Source organism: Protopterus annectens, chromosome 10.part0 (genome assembly GCF_019279795.1).
Source record: "Protopterus annectens isolate FY-2018-M chromosome 10.part0, PAN1.0, whole genome shotgun sequence".
NCBI lineage: Eukaryota > Metazoa > Chordata > Ceratodontiformes > Protopteridae > Protopterus > Protopterus annectens.
The window spans coordinates 1,472,389,487-1,472,408,403 of NC_056744.1; the positions used below are offsets into that span (position 1 = coordinate 1,472,389,487).

The following is an 18,917-nucleotide window of genomic DNA, read 5'->3' on the forward strand; positions in this document are numbered from 1 at the left end:
GTCAAAGGGAGATTGTTTGTTGAACCTGGTGGACTTCTTCGAGTCGTCCAGGCCCTGGATGAGAGGAAATCTGTGCATACAGCCTACCTATACTTTGCCAAGGCATTTGACACTATCCCCCACTCAGGCATCATTGACAAACTTGCCCAGCTTGGTATCGACCCTTATATCATTAGATGGGTTGCTAACTGGCTCACTGATAGAACCGATATAGTCAAAATAGGGGCATCCATCTCCAACAGCAGACCTGTCACCAGTGGTGTTCCACAGGCATCAATCCTGGGGCCTCTACTGCTTGGAATCTATTTCTCCAAAGTACAAGCGAAAACTAAAGGTCGGTGGCTGACAAATTTTGCTGATGACTGCAATCTGGGAGCAGTCCTAGAATCTCCAAATGCTGTCAATATCCTACAAGAGGGTCTTACACAAACAAATGATTGGTACCAAAGTCATACCTTAAACTCAATAAAAAAAAAATGTATTGCCATCCATTTCGGTAAGGGCAATGTTCCTGCTAACTACCACACCTTAAGTATGCACTCAGTGGTGAGAGACCTGGGCACTCAGGTTGACAGCAACCTTACTTTTGACCATCATTTCTCTACACTGGTAAGAAGGGCATTCGATATTGCTTATCTCATAAGTAAGGGCATTGCCTCCAGAAAAAAAGAAGTTATAACCTCCCTGTACTCTTCCCTCATCAGGTCAATAATTGATTACAATGCCCCTTTTGGTGTGTACCTTTCCAAGCACGTGCAGCAAATGGAGAGATGACAAAGGTTCCTCACAATGAAAATTCAAGGTCTTCAGCATCTGTCCTATGTGGATCATTTGAAATCACTGTCACGTTATTCTGTTTCATACAGACTACTCAGAGGCGATCTCTGACTTGCATATGAGGCAGTTTCTGATCCTGCTTTATTAGAAATGCTGCATCTCCATAAGTCAAATGGTACCTAGGTTACTCGCTCTAAAGACCTTAACCTGGTATATGACATTTAATAGGACCTGCTGGAAGGACAGATTTGTCTCCCAGAGGTTATCACACATTTGGAACACACTCCCACTTCATGTCAAACAGAGCACCTCATTGGCTCTCTTCAAATGCAATCTGGATGACTGGATGGGTAACTGTAAATTCACCCCATGGGTTCCATCTGTGTCCCTCGTGGACAGGGGCAATACGTGCTGATCGTAGAAATAAGGGTAGAAGTTGGCTAGGCTTGTAAGGGCCCTAAGACTATTAGCCTAGTAACTTCCTATAATCGTATGAAATCACAGCACAGCTCTTTAACTATGACTCTGAACTTGTTTTTTCCAAAGACGTCAGCAAGGCCTTTAACTCAGTGTTGTGCATAAAGCTGAAGGGGTGGCTTTAGGGAGAAAAGACTGTACATGAATCAGAAGTTCATTGGCAAGCATGGGCCATGTATACATGAACACAGGCTCTTCTTAAAGGCATGCAATGAAGGAGTGGGGTGTTAAAGTTAAGCCTAGTCATCTACAGGACATTTTATTTAAAACCGTGACTGGCATAATGACTTAATTGCAAAACTGATTAGAAAGTAAAATATGTTTTCAGAGAAAACCAATGTGTGGCCAGCACTTGGGGATGAAAGGCAGAGAGGCTACAGTTCAGATCTGAACAGAAGAGGAATAATGTAGAATTTGAATGTTAGTTTTAATATTCCAAATTATGAGTAAAGATGTTTTTTTTTTTTTTCAGTAAAGTGTGCGTGTCTGAAGACCATGCTTAAAACAAAATATGTGAAAATTAGAAAATATTTTAAAAAATGGCATGCACCAGTAAGCTCAAATGGAATCTATCACAGTCCACTTACAGTAAAAATACTACATATCTCACAGATGAGTACTGATGGAAAGACTGCATGGTCTAGGTGTGTGGTGTTTACACACAAGGCAAGATGAGAGAGACATGGCCTGGACATTTCATATGTGTGATCATCTGAGGATTCTGTAGAAAATGTTTAAGGAAAAGGAGGAGGAAATTTTTAAGAGAGGTGTGAAAAAGTGATATTTTAGCACAGTACTGAAGATGCTGAATGCAGAGGTGAATGAGACTGTTGCTGTTAGTAACAAGAATCAGAAATGGCAGGAAAAGGTAAAGATCTGAACTAAGAGGGGTTAGCATAGGGCTGGAGACACACACACACACTTTTATGAGGCACAGACATTTATTAGTCTTTTATATTTAAAAACAACAATGGTATTTGTGAAGACGGGAGGAAGATGGGCGAAGGCTGCCAGCCTAGTCAAATAGAATTATGTATCAAATTCTATCAACTGTATAAATAAATGTAAAATGCAGGCTTGTGTTTTTAAATTAAAGAAAACACTGTAAAATGTGAACTTCAAGATTGTTGCAACATTGCCATCTGCTGTACGGAAAACCAAGCCAAGCATTTCAAATGTGTCTTTTGAAGTTGGAAAGATATTATGAATCTCTTTGTTTTACAAGTTGGCTCCAGTGAGTCTGGATGAAGGTTTCAGGCACATTGTTTTAAAGTTAAGCACCAGAATGTACATGTGGAAGGTGCTTTATTGCTCTGGTTTCTGCTAGTGTATATGCGGAATGATTTGTATTGTTGTAGTTTCCTGAACAGGTGTTAGCTTGCTAAATAATGCAGTTTGTGGCCTGAGAAAACCTAAGTGTCAAAATGATGTAATTTGGGAGGGCCTTAGCAGAGCTGTCGGTGAGTGTTTAAAAACTATTGTTCAGTGAGAGACTGTAAGCATTTTGATCTTGGACATCTAACCCAGCACTGCTTGCTCTTTATGTATGTAAGTAGGATTATAGCACTGTGTTTTCTCTAAAGATTAGAAAGTTAGATTGTGTTTTTCTTTGACATTAGACCTGTCCTACTGTATAAGTTTCTGTGTGATCTTTGAATTTGTGGTATAATAGTATTGTCTTGTGTTTTAATTATTTATTATTAAATATTTTTAAAACCTTTACCTGTGGCTGGTTTATGTAGAGATAATTTAACCTCTAAAGTACATTACATATTTACAGATTTTACTGTCTCTCACTCCAAATTAAGCCTGGACTTGAATAGTCACATTACCAATTGGATAATAATATTTCATAGTAATAATTGGACACCCTTTTAAGGGTCTTTTAGTAGCTGATAATTATTAGCTGGGTGGTGGTAGGAAGTACAACCGTATGGTTTGGGTAATAGGGGCACAGCTGGAGAACCTGTGCCAGCTTTTTCCCAGGAGGGTCTTTGTGGTTGTATAACCTCTTCTCAAAGTGTGTGTGTGGTGTGTCAGCTACTTGGCAGGGACACGAAGCACTGGTTGGACAGAGAGGGTACTGGAGCTTTTAGCTTGACCAGCTAGGCTGAGACCTGGACCCTATAGCTGTGCCAGTGGGGAGTCTTATTGGGAACCTGGTGAGCAAGGGAGCAACCAGCCCCAGACTTGACTGATCTCTGTGTGCACTTAAGGGAAATTGTACTTTACTGTGTGTACTCTATGTATACTGTGTGTTATCCTTTTCTCTTCTAGGAGTCTCCCTCTCTGGTGTCAGTGGCGAGGATTGAGGCTCCTTGATTGCTGTGCCAGGGCATGGGTGTCACAGCATTAAAGAGTACAAAAAACACAGGTACAGCAAAGTGAAATGGCAGAGATGTATGGTCCATACACCATCATGAAGTTCAACTGGTCATGATAATTCCTAAAGAGACTCTTGCTACAATGTCATGAGGTGGATGGAATTAAACACTAAATGATATAGTAGCATCCAAGAAACAGAACAGCTGACAAATCACTGTAGCTGTTTCAACTAGGCCAATTAATGCTACTACACTGCTGTACTTGGATGGAACAGAGTAGCAACCATTCATGGCTGTAGGTACCCTTTCTTGCCTTGGCATACTATAAGCACAGTAGCTAGATGGTGGGTTACATCCAGAGTAAAAAAAAAAAAGCAAGAGTACATGTATAAGAGATAATGTGCCGATCTTCTATAACCAAAAGAAATATGAAACGAACTTTCTTAGAGTATGTTGTCACCCTGATCTACTACAAAATGTGCTCTACCAGGGATTTTCTTTAAATCTATTTAAGTGGGTAAGCCCACTTGACTAAAGTGTGCCTTTTCAGGGGGTGACCTAGGACACAGTCTGGTTAAGGGACTTGCTCAGAGTCGCACAGCAACCAAAGGAAAATCAAGCAGGCCATTAACGTCTCCAAGCCTTCATCCTCTGTACTAAGTGCCAGACTGATTCCAGGTGAAATGAGCCAAACATTATACCTTACTAGGCTGTCTTGCAAGTCCTTCAGAACATTACACTTGGATGTTTATGCATAAAAATGTTTATCATCCTTATTTTATAAAACTCTCCCACTCCTTCATAACCAGACCACCGATACCAAATCCAAGTCTTTTCTTACCTCTAACTGGAGCAGTTCTTGTTAACAGGCTTCTGACATTTTTGCTTACTTTTTGTAAATCGCATGCACTTTTTGGCATCCTCATGACAGCGTGTCATAAGACAGCAAATTATTTTAAGAACGGAACTTGAACACATTCACAATACATAATAGAATGTCCACCCTTTACAGTCAAAATTCAAACTCTATAAAGAAGCACATTATCAGCAGGAGTTTCTGAAGGTTATGCCTTGCACTTTTATTGTTCATATAACTTTCTCATTCCCTGTCTTTATATTCAAATTACCTGGTCTTCTTTAGAAATGGCCCCTCCCCAACATATACTTTCATGCAGAACACAATTATTAAGGCTTGTACATTTATGTCTCTTAATCTTCCATCAGCTACTCCAGCAACATACACTATGAAGCCTGGAAATGTAAGATAGAGGTATTCCAGGGTGATATATGGCTGTTACTCCAGGCTCATATGCCCAAAGTTTAGAGCTTCAATGCATAAAGGAGGTACGTCAATTTTTTTCCTCACTAGGGTTTTTCCTTAATGTAGATTCAATTTATTTACTTACTTAGTGTTTATTGACCTTATAGGTAGACCCAGTGCAAACTGATCCTTCACTTGGGCCACATGGCAAATGGAGCTGTAGACAACCAGTTAAGGCAGTCAATATAATGTAAGGCAGTCAATATAATGTACACATAAAACAGTGTTATATGAAGTATGACTAATATGGCAGTCAATATAGTCAACGCATAAACCAGCGTTATAAAAGTACGACTAATATACAGAGCAAACACTGACCATAACATGAGACAGATTAGATAACTGGCTATTCAATGTGCAGCAGTTCAGAGCACTGCTAAACCCCTAATGCTAAAAGATGAAATGCAGAAAGACTAAAGTCAACAGGTCAAATGTCAAAAACCTGACAGCATATATGGGCGAAGCATAAAACATTGAACATGCCAGTGTGTAAAGCATACTAAAATACTAGATGTTGGCAACATGAGTCTGTTACTTTGCAAAATTAAAGTATAAAACTTGACAACATGAGCCTTGTGAGTTGTAAATCTGATCAAGTATACTTGCTGAAATGTAACACATTGACACAGTCTTCAACTGAGATTCACTGCCAGGGCAGTTTGCATTAGTCTGTAGAAGTGATTACAAGTTTTGGAATTTGTATGTCTTATTACACTTTAATAAGAAGCATGTGGCAGGCATATTCCCCACATGGAAGGTGCGGGAGCCATATAATTGAAACTTGTTCTTCATATGGTTTGACTAGGGTGGGAGGCTGGCATAATGGTTAAGGTGCTTACCTTACAGACACAAGGTGCAGAGTTTGATTCTCACAGGGGGTAATTGGCTAGGCTTAAAATGGCCCACAAGGGCAGTTAGTCTAGTACTATCCTATGAATCTATGTGAACTCATCCAGATGTAGTGGAGCTATTTCTGCCAATATAGATTAATATAATGATGGCAAAACCAACTGTAAATACTACAGTGACCTAAGCACCCAAAAAAGTACATGAGCTGTACACATCACTGTCAGCATATGTTATTCAAAAGATATTTCAAATAGGAAGTAATTTGCAAATGTATTGGACAAAATGAAGCAATGCAAAAAAAGAACCACCATAAAGACGAAGAAAAGCAGACGATGACAAAAAAATTGTACTTTGCTGACTTGCATTCTTGCTGCCTCTTTGATACAAAGTACACAGACATCAAATAAAAAGCACCGGATATATATATATATATATATATATATATATATATATATATATATATATATGCTGCAACTTGCCCAAACACTGCTAAGTAAACAGTGAAACTTGGATCACAGAAAAGAAAATCTGCAAAATATCTTGCTTAACAAAAATCGATTAAAACACTATTTGATGTCTGAACTTCATTTGAAAAACTGAATTCTTAACTGCTGAGCATTTTCAGGATATTGTCTGTCTGGCTATTTTTCTTCACTTTGACTTAAAAGCCTATATATCTCCAAAATTATTAAAAATGTACTTGTGAAACGTTGTGAGGATGTTAAAGGTATAACTGTCTATAAAACATAATTGGACTGACTCCTATCCACAAAAGAAGAAAAGGAGCAGCTTAATCTTGAATTTTAATTTAAAATGTCAGTTTATGGCTCAACATATACAAAGAATATAAAGATTATTTACACAAAAACATTCATTCTGGGGCTGACATTACTCTAGCATGAGATGCTTATGTTTTTAGTAACTTTCTTCAAATGAGAATTTCTTTTTCTCTCTCTCTCTACTGCAAGATATTCTTACTGATTTTTTTCAGACAAGACCATATAGATAATCGCAGGTTTATTTTGTCTTGCACAGCTCACAACCTTTTATGAGAAGTAGGCAAGGAAATCTCAAATATGAGCATGCTCTTCAAAGCATGTAAAATAATGCATATTTTGCTATAACATCTGCAATGACAGTATTACTTTTGTTTCCAGTTTGATAAGAATATATCATTTAAACTCAGTATGTTTCATAATGATATTGTCCGCTTGAAAACATATATATATTTCACACACACACCCACACACTTTGTGAAATGACTGGCAAAATCAGAGCATCCAGATGACTATACAGGACTACCTGGAGGTTCCTACAAATAAAGGCCCATTTCTCAGCTAAGGTACAAAGTATTATAGCAAATTTCAGAATAACTGTATGAGAACAAGCTCCGATACAAAACATACTTGTATGTTTGCTCCACCTGTAAAGACGCATACACAACTTTATATTCTTGCAATGTACTTTACTGCATACAAGTCTAAACTTGAGGTGGGGGTAACTGCAGTGAGAGCCTGTATTCTGTAGAGAATAATATTTTTGTTTGTGATATAATGATAGCTCAGAAAAGAAATCCTATAATCCATTTCTGTACACTGGATACTGAGCAGACTCTCTCCACAGAACCCACAGTAAAAAAAAAAAAAAAAAAATATATATATATATATATATATATATATATATATATATATATATATATATATATTATATGAACTAAAGCACGTGGATCTGTGTCACCAAGATTTCATTACAAAATGTTCAACTAATAACAGAGTACTCAGCTATGCAGCACCCCTGAGATTGAAGTTTACACATTAGTTTCCAGTGCAGCACACCTCTGAATTAGCTTTGGTCACTTAACAGAATGACACTGTACCTATGGTATGTTACTAATGAAAAAAGATATTTTTTCTGGTGAAATACACAAGAGTTTTACTTCTAACATTCTAACATAATGAGATCTTAGTACACATTACAGATATTAGCTTTATGTGACCTTTTGTGTCAAATAGCATCAAGGCTGAAACCAAGCATAGTGCCAGACTGTAACAACAAAAGCTCTGTGAAAAGTTAGATTTAATAGTTTTATATAAGAGTCCATGTATCAGTTTCTCAAAGGCAGTCTGCAATTACAAAATTCATGGGCTTCTAATTAGATTGTTGGGTGCAGACAATATACATAGATACCTAATGGAATATACTCCTTCTGAGGAGATGATGCACTACCTCTGACTGTGAAGGAATCACCTAAATATAATTGCTATGCTGATCTATGACAGACCCTTTTCCTGCCAATCACCTGCCATCCAAACTGATGCACTTATTCTCTATACTCCTGATGTGTCATTAGGAAGATAACATCCACAGTACGTCGTGTGCTGCTGTACAGCACAGTCGCTCGCATCCATGGTCATAAATAAAAATAAATGCAAGTGTATTGTGCTGTGAGCAAGGTATATTATTACAACTCTTCACAGACCAATCTGGTTTTCTATCAGAAAAAAAAATGAAAGAACATCAAATTACAGTAATGAACTTCAACTCAGAGTATTCAGACACTAAGCTCTGTACCTTCCCAAAACCCCATCAATGATAACTTTAATGAGAGGGATCGGCATAAGCCTGCTTTTGTTTTTTCCATTAACTGCCACCCATAACTTTCAACTTTCTATCTCCAAACTGTGAATTTCTCTCTGTCACACTGTGGAACACAGGAAAACTTAAAACTTCAGCTAGAAAGTTCACAGCATGGTCGATAAGTTTCTTTATACTTATAAAATAGCTTTTTAATATGAATCAGTATCGTTTACTTTTGCTATTTGTTAAACAAAATTAACAGCAATGAAATACTGACAGACCAGTTTGGAGTTGAACAGAGCAGAACATGACATTTTACAAATTCAAAATTAAGCAAAATCCCTTGTAAGGGCGTACATGCGACTGCTGAGCTTCATCTCCTCTCCTCTCCTCAACACAGGATTACTTCTTGTGATCAGCTGTGATTTCTCAATGTAGTAAAAACAGCCAGATCTGAAGATGTTACTATATGGATCCCGGACCTCTCGACTTTTACTGCTATGTTTTACCTTCTCCTTGATTTTCTAATCATTGAGGAAATTAGTCAACAATGCAAGTCATTACAGTTTCATACCTCTTATTGTTCAGAAAATGAATGTTGATGCAAACTCTGTGGTCCTGATACCTTTTTAAGCGAATATTTACAATTGTCCCCAATGTTGCCCTACCCCCTATTATTTTGGGCTACGTCCAGAATTCTTGAGCAGAAAAGATGAGAAGTATGCAGGTAGCATATCTTTCAATTGTTCTGCCTTGGCCTCATGTATGCAAACAATTCCAAACTCTTCTGCATTGCCAAAAATCATAACTGACCTCCTACAACAAACACAACACTACTTCACCCAATCAAGGAATGGTTGACCAAACAGGAGCTATTACTAAATCCAGAAACATCCAAATGAATCATGTTTGCCTCCAAACAACTACAGAAATAGAAAACTACTTTCAATATAACCCCCACTAATAATACAGAAAATAAACTGATTAGCCACACCCATGTCTCCTCTGATTTACAATCGATAACAAAATAAACTCTAACATAATGTTAACCAAACGTGTGAAAAAAGACTCACCAAAAACTCGGTGCCATGTAAAGGATTAAATCCTTCCTAACAGACTCGGGAGGAGAACAGATTCCCCAACCATTCTGCTTCCTTGTCTTTTTTATGCTTCTCCCAAACGGACCAGTCTCCAAGTCACCCAATCCAGTCTTCTTGAACAGTGTTACAATAAACTTGTAAAATCTGCCGAAATATGATCTGAAATCCTACCACTATTTAGTCTTGTAGAACTGGCTAGAATTACCAAATTCACTATGTTTCTCAGAACTATCCTCATCTCAAAGCCTTCTCTATAAACCTCAATACCCTAGCCTGAGCAGCATTCCTTTGCACCACTCTGACCCAACCACTTCATGCTACCAACAATCTACTTCTTTACACAACCAAAGCTAACATGGCAGGGTATGCCCTCTTCCTCTGTTGCAAAAATGAGGAATTCTATTCCACTATCTCAACAAATAACGCAACCAAACAAGTAATTGCCCCGGAGTCAAAATCGACTCTTGGTGACTCTATGGTAAGACCCCAGGGTTTTTTTTATGGGATATTACAGAAGTAGATTGCCAAGCCTTTATTTTACACAGATACTGCTGCTGCTACTCATTTGTTCCCCAGACAGGTTTCAAACCCAGGTCTACTAGTTGGTAATTCTGTGCCTTGACCTCTTTGCTATCAAAAACAGATAGCTAACATAAAATCATTTAAGCTTTAACTTGAACAGTACCTCATGATGAACCTCTGGCTATGTTCCTGCTCTATAATTGCTTAATCGCAACCCCTTCCTCCTTCAGCACATTCTATATATAAACCTACCTGATCGTAGTCCTTCCTGCTGTACTAACCCAGCCCTTTATAACCTCAATACTAAAACTGCCTCCACATCTACTATCTGTCCTCTGGGCTACCATCATAAGGAACTCATAATGGGTAATTGTACACTTGTCTTTACTGCATCACAAACATTGTATATTTTTCTCTTGATAATCATATTGCTAGCATGATGACCCCATCTTTAATCTCATTCATCTGTCCTTTTTTTTTTTTTTCATTATTGGTTTGTTTAATTTATGTGCTATCGTGGAGCTTTTATTTTTCCCTTACTGGTTTGTTGTTTAATTATGTACTGGCATGGAGCTTCTAATTTTCTCTACCGTTATGGAGCTTTTCTCCCTGGCATCCATTAAAAGGGGGTAAATAAAATATATATAATATACTAGGATACATGGAATGTCCCCAAATACAGCAAATATCACATTAAACTACTGAATCTGCATTACTTTCAACAAAACAAATGAAACACAATGTTCTGTGCCCCTGCCTCACTTAAACATAGTAATAGGGAAAACACCTGAAGGAGCAAAACTCTTGTTTTCCCCCACGATAGAATTGTCATCAGAAAAAGACTGCCCCCAACACAGTTAATTTACACAAAAAAAATCTAGCGTCACACATACTAAATGACAATTTTCCATCCAAAGCATTAGTGTCCATTTTAACTGTCATTCATTTTAATTAACACTGTTGAAAATCATTTGAGAAAAGTGTCATCAAATACTGCAAACTGAACATATGTTTGAGAGGTGAGAAGAAAACTGAATACCCAGAATAACCTATGGAGACATGGAGAATATGCAAAACTTCACACAAACAGAGAGGACGGGGGCACATACACACAGTGACTAGAGGTCATGACTGAAACCTGGACCTGTGGGACAGAGCCCTTACTACGGAGACACTCTGCTGCCACTATTTCCTCATAAGACAGTCATTTAGGTCTTATAAACTATTAGTCCTACTTTCAGTTACTTCTATTTTCCTCACTGCATGCTGTGTTTTACCTACTGGCAGTCTGTCTCATGAATCACTAGCTTGCAGAAGTCTTATTTTTACCTATAGATCCTAACTGCATTAATTTTTTGTAGCATTTCCACCTACATTAAAGTCCTATCAGATTTCTTCGCTGAATGTCAACATCTTTATATGGTAAAGTATTTTTGTGCAGGTTTCACTTTTATTTGAGACTGTCAGAATTACTTTTTGTACTGTCTTGCAATTTTAGGACACTAGTTGAAATTGGTCCATTTTGATTCAGTCTTGTTGTCAAGCAAATAAATACGCTTATGCCCAAGTGTTTCAAAAAAATTCACCAAAAGTGAGCCAGACCACAATCACCACTTCCACACTGTCATCTCTATTGAAACCTTCTATATATGCCTAACATGAACTTTTGTGGTGTGAATCCATCCTGTCTTTCACTCAGGTGCTATAAAGGCCATCACACAAGCAATAACATTTTCCTTAACAAGGGATTCAATCAGGTTTCCCAAGTACGGAGGTTAATCAAATTGATATTTGTTACTACAGTTTTGCTGATCCCTCTTTTGGGGTTGCACATGTCCAACAGCCATTTTGGTACTACACCCTTCTTTCACACCTTGTTAAGGATAGTGGGATGGAGACGCAATTTAGTCAACCCACAGTTTCTCCAGACTTCTTTAATAAATCCCAGCAGGCCCCCTCCCCAATATTTTGTCCGCCTCCATATCATTCAGATCCCTTGCAATTGTACTTTCCTGTGGTTTAGGTGTTAATGAAGGGAATACTGTGTAACTATTCTTTTAATATATCATCCCTCAAACACTAGCTACACCCGAATAATAAAACACATATTACACATGCATACTGTCAGAGATGTGATAACTCTGCAAAGACCACAGGCAGAAGGCTTCTGGGATTTATGACCCATCCACACAAGACACGTACAAAAGGCAGGCTTTCCCCAGCAGCTGTCCCACGACTTTACAAATTTTCAGCTAACAGATCCCCCTCCCACATGATTTTTTAGCCATGTCCTTTTTGTATTTCTGTAGCACAAATGCTCACAGACTAACTCCCAGGACTTTGTATTTTATCTGCTCTGAACTGCTGACCTTACCTCCATTCTTTGCTCTGGGGTGACCACAGCGTCACTTGATCAATGCTTGTAACTTGAGCTCCTTTCAAAAGCAAATCAACAAAGGCAGTGTGTTTTCTCCTAATTAAAAAAAAAACAAAAACATTAAACCATCAGAAAAGGTGGGTTCAGATATTACAGTTTATATGTTCCCCTCTTTCTCATTTGTAAAGCATCTGAGACATTTTGTTTACTGATTACATAGTAATTAGTTTATTTGAGGGATCAGACAATTTCTGAAAACAAAGTTTCATACGGATTTCTTTTATTAAGAAGCTGTCTAAAAATATGTAACTGTCTGTCAATTTTCAAAATCCTTGCAATTATATTATATGACAAGAGAAATAAAGGATAAATTCCTTTCTGCAGAAACTTAGCTGTTAAAATCATATCACACACACATTCATGTTTTACATTAAAATCAGCAATACAAACCTGTAATCACAAACCCACAAAAATAAAACATGCATTCAGCAAGAGCATAACCATTTTACAGAGTGATTGTTTTCACAGCTCTCAGCATTCAGTAAGAGCATAACCATTTTACAGAGTGATTGCTGTCGTACCTCTCAGAGAGTGAGTTAGAATTAGGCCCAATGCAGTGCAGTTCATTACAGAATTAAACTTGGCATTAATTTCCCAACACGGCACCACACAAGTTCACATGGCTATCATTACTACCTTTACTCACTTTCTTAATAATTATTGTTTGGTAAAAGAATCAGGTTGCCTCTTTAAAAGGACAAAGAAGAGACCGTTTTCAGAGATGTTTCTTGTTCCAGTCTCATCTGCTTAGTCGTCCAGGCTGTGGCTAAAGAAGAGGGCCACCTAGTGGCCATCTGTAGGCACAGCCTTGGCTCGCAGAGCTGGGAGTTAACTATCTCACTACTGAATGTTCACAGCTAAGATGATTAGTTTGATTCTTTTACACTTTTATTTTATAGCTGCATTATAAAAAAAGTAGAATTGTTATCTGGGAAAAAATAAAATATAGGGGCAACCTCTGCAAGCAGTTTGTTTCTTGTAATTATTTGTGTATAATGGGTATATCATATCGCACCATGCATCAGCAGCACACAAAACTGCACTGGTTCAAGTACAACATACTCCAAGACATCATTTACTAATGTGCATTGCTCTGCAGGAGTAAAAACAATGTATAGCATGCAATCTGTATAGTGCAATCCTGGAAAACCTTAAGTGGGTTTATAAATGGGAGCACAAGTGGTTTGGAGTGCGCAGCATAGTATAATTAAAAGAACATGCTGTAGCTCATAGAGCATGTACTGTAGAGCACGTTGCAAATGCAGTCTACAAAAAGGGCAGTTGGAAATGCACCAACACCCATCGGACAGATAAACAACAAATAGAAAAGAACTGTGTTACTGTTACAACAAAGTAATGTATAAACCATGAACATGTAACAACAGACATGTCAGGCAGGGAAGATATTAAACTTGTATATATTGCAGATGAGAATTTAAATGTATTATAGGATTTTACAGGATTTTGTAAAATCACTGTCCTTTAACTTGTATCTCCTCTTAACCAATGTTTTCATATTATACTTAATTTGGTAAAATTATTTAAACTATATTTGTTTTTTGTATTAATTTAAAGACTACAAAATTATTATTCTTAAAATGTTTTCTAATACTTGGGAGCTTTTTTCCCCCAGGGTGCCACTGAAAATGGTCTCCTACCCAGTCGGGCATTCACAGTAATTAAATGTCAATAAATAAAATAAATAAATTTTAAGATCTGAGCCAGGAAGATGAAAAAAAAATTATAATGACAGGCAGGGATGAAGCCAGACGTTCTGTAACTCTACAGTATAACCACCCAGAAACTGCATGTAATGTTTCCGACCTGCATACCTCTTAAGTACTGAAAAATGAAACCTGAAATCACAGGCTTAAGCAAATAAACAAACAAATAAAAGTCCATGTGCAAATGAGTAGAGAAAGTTAGATAAGAAGGAAAATACAGTTGCCTGATCCTAGTGCGAATAGTGTAAAGCACAGAATGTAATTAGAGGTGAACTCTAAACAGTGCAAATAGGGGAACTAAGAAGAAAAAGTAAAGCTGCTTGATACATTTTGTTCTTTTATACCTGTGCAAAGAAGCAATAGAAAGTGTGATGGTGGCGACCTCCTCCATTATGCAGGATATAAGACAATACAGCTCTGAAGAAGCCAGTGCTGACAGGAAAAGTACCAAAAGATTATTTCAGTTTAGAACTCCCTTAAGCAGAGCAGGAGATTATAACTAAGGTTGTAGGGAAAGTCAGTGAGAAGGATGTTCTCATTACTTATCCCTATTTTGAGATAAAAGATGACTGTTTACATAGAGTAAATAAAGATGGGGAAGACATTTTGTAACTGTTACTAATGCCTAAACCTTATAGGACACTGATAATGTAATGAATCCATATATATATATATATATATATATATATATATATATATATATACATATACATACATGCTAGGTCACCTGGACAAAACTGAGGCTGAGGGTAGCACTCAGATTTTAAAATGAAAGAGATATAGAACTTCTACACTTCTTTTCTAGAATGTCAGAAAACAGTACCGGTCATGGATATAAAAGTCCCTTGATCCCAGTGCCTATCACAGAATTGTTTATTTTATTTATGCTTCAACTGGGTCGGTAAACTGGTCCAGGGGACCTTTTTATCTACAGCCTTATTGCAATATAATAGAGCACATCAACTATGTTTATACTGGATAACGATAACCAATTAATGTTAAACACAATAACAAACCTTAATATACAGAGTCACTCATGATTTTACAACCCCCACATCTACTGCTACTTAAATATTTCAACTCTGAAATCTCACTACAGTGGAGAAAGGGCAAATTCCCTGTTCACCCACTGTACTAGGATCTCGTGCATCTAAACACTGGCATTCGACATTGGAAAAGTTCACTTTTAAATTTTTCAGATGATATTTAGAAACGACAGGTACTGTACATGCTTTGAGGATTTTCCTGGAGCAGGCTAAAAAAAGTACTATGTCCCCCATGTGCCACTGTTAATTATAAAATTTAATTTTTTTTTTAATTATAAAAAAAAAGTGTACATGGGGGAGGGGAGTAAGCAAAGACTCTTTAAGTATGTATGGTATATGCAGAATTGCTTTCTTGCTTACATCTGAGCTAAACTGTAGCAAATAGTTATGGTAGCTTGTAGTTCAGTGGCTGTTAAAAAGAAAAGAATATTTTCGTTGGTCTAGGAAAAGAACTATTTTCTATCAGCATCATACCTGTCAACCTCTTAGCTCAAGAAATCTGGACAAAGCCTTATGGGGGGCAAAGGCCCCAAAATAGGGACAGATTTTAAATATTGCTCTTATAAACTTAGAAAGTAGCTTAACGATAAAAAAGACAAAACCAACTGCTACACAAGAAGGAGCCAGGGATCTGCACACCAAATTCAAAAATCCGTAAAAAATGTCCAAACCAACTAAGTAAGTGAGGACAAGTTTACTTACTTGGTTTGGACATTTTTTTTACGGATTTTTAAACTTGGAAAGTAGCTAGAGTAATAGGGTTTGTGTTAAAATGCATTTTCTAAAGGATACTGAAACTCAAATGCATGTCATTATTTATAGATTTAATTCCTTAGATCATCCCAGAAAATCACAAATTTTATGAGGAACAGAGTGAAATTTTGAGGCAAAAATCTGGACATTCTGCGAAAATCTGTACAGTTGAGAGGTATGTATAATAGCTCTTTTTTTATACTGTTTTGCTAAACTGTAACAAATACCTGTTATGGCTATGCTAGCTCCATACTATAGTTCCTAACTAACCATCAATGACCGTCCTGTAAGAAGTTGCTATATGTGACTGAGGCTGCTTAACTAATTTCCTGTTACAGCTTGCAGGGACTGATCTGCATTATAGTGCCTGTCATGGCCCCTAGCAGCTTGCTCTCAGATTCGCCACCCCTTTTTCTCCTCTGTGTAGGAGGTACACTCCATAAATGATATGCACTAGATACACAGCCACACCATTATGACCAAACGTAAATCACCAATACTGTATTATAGTATATTGTATTATACTATATTTTATAGTAGTATAGTGTGTGTGTGTAATAAATATATATAACACATATAATAATATTATACTGTATTATATCCTAGGCCATGCACTAACTGCATTTTGCAATTAGAGAAGAGAGAGAAGTCAAGTTTTACTTCTGTGCTCCACCTTCTTCCTCATCTCTGACTTTTGTGCAACCTCATATTACATCTTTTTAGAGATTTGGGGGTGGAGGGGTAGGAAGGCTTGCGCTGTACCAAAAAAAATGTTCTTCTGTGATGTGCAATCTTGGGAGTGTAATTGTTTTGAGGCACTGACTTCCTGAGTGCTTAGACATTTTCATTTAGATTAACTATATGACAACTATAGCATATATTGGCAATCCCAGTGAATCCAAATCTGAGCAGAGTGTATAGTAGAACTTGACAAAGATCTCTTACCTGTTTACATCCTGCACATTTGATATTTGATAGTGGGAGTACATTGCGCACACACACACACACACACACGCACAAGCACACACGCACACACACACACACACACACACACACACACACACACACACACACACACACACACATGTGTGCATACATATATATATACATGTATATATGGGTACATCCGCGGTGGTGCAGCGGTAGCATTGTTGCCTCACAGCAAGAGGTTCTCCCATTTGATTCTCGGCTGGAGTGCGGGGAGTGCCTTCTGTGTGGAGTCTGCATGTCCTCCCTGTGGTTGGGTGGGCGTTCGAAAGACATGTGTAATTGGGCATGCCTTCGTTGAAGGTTGAAAGAGCTGGCACTTCAGCATTTGTGAAAATCTACTGCCAATCATTAGTGGACCAGAGTTCCGTTGTGGTGACCCCTAACTGGGAAAAGCCGAAAGACAACCACATATATATATATAGATATGCATATATAAATAGATTTAGGGAGATATGTTGGAGTTTGTTGTATTAAAAATAAATGAATTACCTAGTACTGACTATTCTGGGAACAAGTTTTGTAGTGAATGATATAGTCATGAGTCATAGGTTGAGTTGCTCTACTCCACAGTACCAGATAATTCATTATGTTCCAGATCTCCTAGATGCCTTTTCTCCATATTTTTATTATTTATTTATTTAAACATTCTTGCTCTCCATTTGTTTCAGTGTTGCTGGTTTGGATTTATTTATTTATTTTTTTTTGCTATAGGTATATAACAATAGCAGTATTTGATTTTTCTTAATGGTGAGTGTTTAGTGGTATCAGATTTCCCTAGGCCACATTTCATTTTCATGTTTTCATTCTGTTTCAATGTAAATGTATACTGCAGTACTTTGCTGAACTAAGTTTTCTGAATAGTTGGTATTGTTTTATGTGTGTTATTTTGTCTCAGTATAGTGCATTTTATCTAAATTTTTGCACCGTTTCTGTATTTTACTTCATTTTAATGTATCTAATACATTTTTGCAGTTTTCTGTATTTTTTCTCACTGTTTTACATATTTTAATATCTTCAGTTTTATTTAGGTGGAGATGCTAAGTTGCTTGGTAGGACATTCTTTGCATTTCCTCTGCAGTGAATGAGAGAGATTGCCTAAGTTTTTTCTGTATTTTTGTATACTATATTAGCTTGTATTTTTTGTAATTTGGATTTATTGTTTGGGGTATTGTTTGGATGATTTATTTTTTGAGGGTGTTGTATTCAGTTTGATGGTCCTATTGCATTTTTTACCATTGTGGTCTATGATGAAGTAGATCTAGATTGGTTTGTTTATGGTTACTAAGAAGATATAATCAGTAGGCTCCCTATTACGCTGTCGCAGACATAGGTTGTTGAACGCGTCTTTGTCGAACTAAAAAGCACGAAAAGGCAAAATAATGAAACAGCTTTTCAGCTAATTCTTTCCCTGGGAAAAATTTGTTTGGCCGCTTTCACTAATTTGCCTTTTCAGCACTGTAGTGCGATCTCAGAGTTGATATATTTAAATAGGGGGGGGGGTGAAGCCCCCCTCACATTATGAAATGTTTTACAGTTTTTGTTTTGTTTTTGTTTTTTTATTTCGGAACAGCGAATTTTTTTCCCTTGGGAAAAAAAATCGCTGTTCTGAGGTTTCAACATTGTAAGCTTTCACTTACATGGGGTCGATTATGTGTCGTTTGCTCTTCTGAGCATGCGATATAATATAGACCCTAATCAGTATACAGATAGTTTGATTAATGTAATTAACCTGTACATTTTTTAAATAGTTATACTTTGTACAAGATGCATGTTCTTGGTCTGCTCCCCTTTGGCGTCCTAAATGAGAATGTGCACACACACACACACACACACACACACACACACACACACACACACACACACACACACACACACACACACACACACACGTTTTCAGGCCACGTTTAACTTTTCACAACCTACATGATATGAAAATTGTGGTGCGCTACAAAGTGGACAGGGACACAATACAGGAACTCTGCAACCTCGGCCATCATCAACTTAGAACCAGAGCCAACCA

General features: G+C 37.3%; 1 protein-coding gene across 3 annotated transcripts in view; it reads right to left on the reverse strand.

The window, feature by feature from the left end:
• The window catches only part of LOC122813660 (zinc finger protein 883-like), a 238,868-nt gene extending 225,725 nt beyond the window's left edge, over window positions 1-13,143 (reverse strand). For 2 of the 3 annotated variants that reach the window (XM_044086100.1, XM_044086098.1), the window contains exons 1-2: window positions 12,906-13,137; window positions 12,322-12,420 (exon numbers count right to left, since the gene is read on the reverse strand). In XM_044086100.1, the coding sequence (XP_043942035.1) occupies window positions 12,322-12,327 (6 nt within the window). In that variant the 5' untranslated portion in view covers window positions 12,328-12,420; window positions 12,906-13,137. Of the gene's footprint in view, window positions 1-12,321; window positions 12,421-12,905 lie in introns of all 3 variants that reach the window. The other variant, XM_044086099.1, reaches the window with a different exon arrangement.
• Between the last annotated feature and the right edge of the window lie 5,774 nt (window positions 13,144-18,917).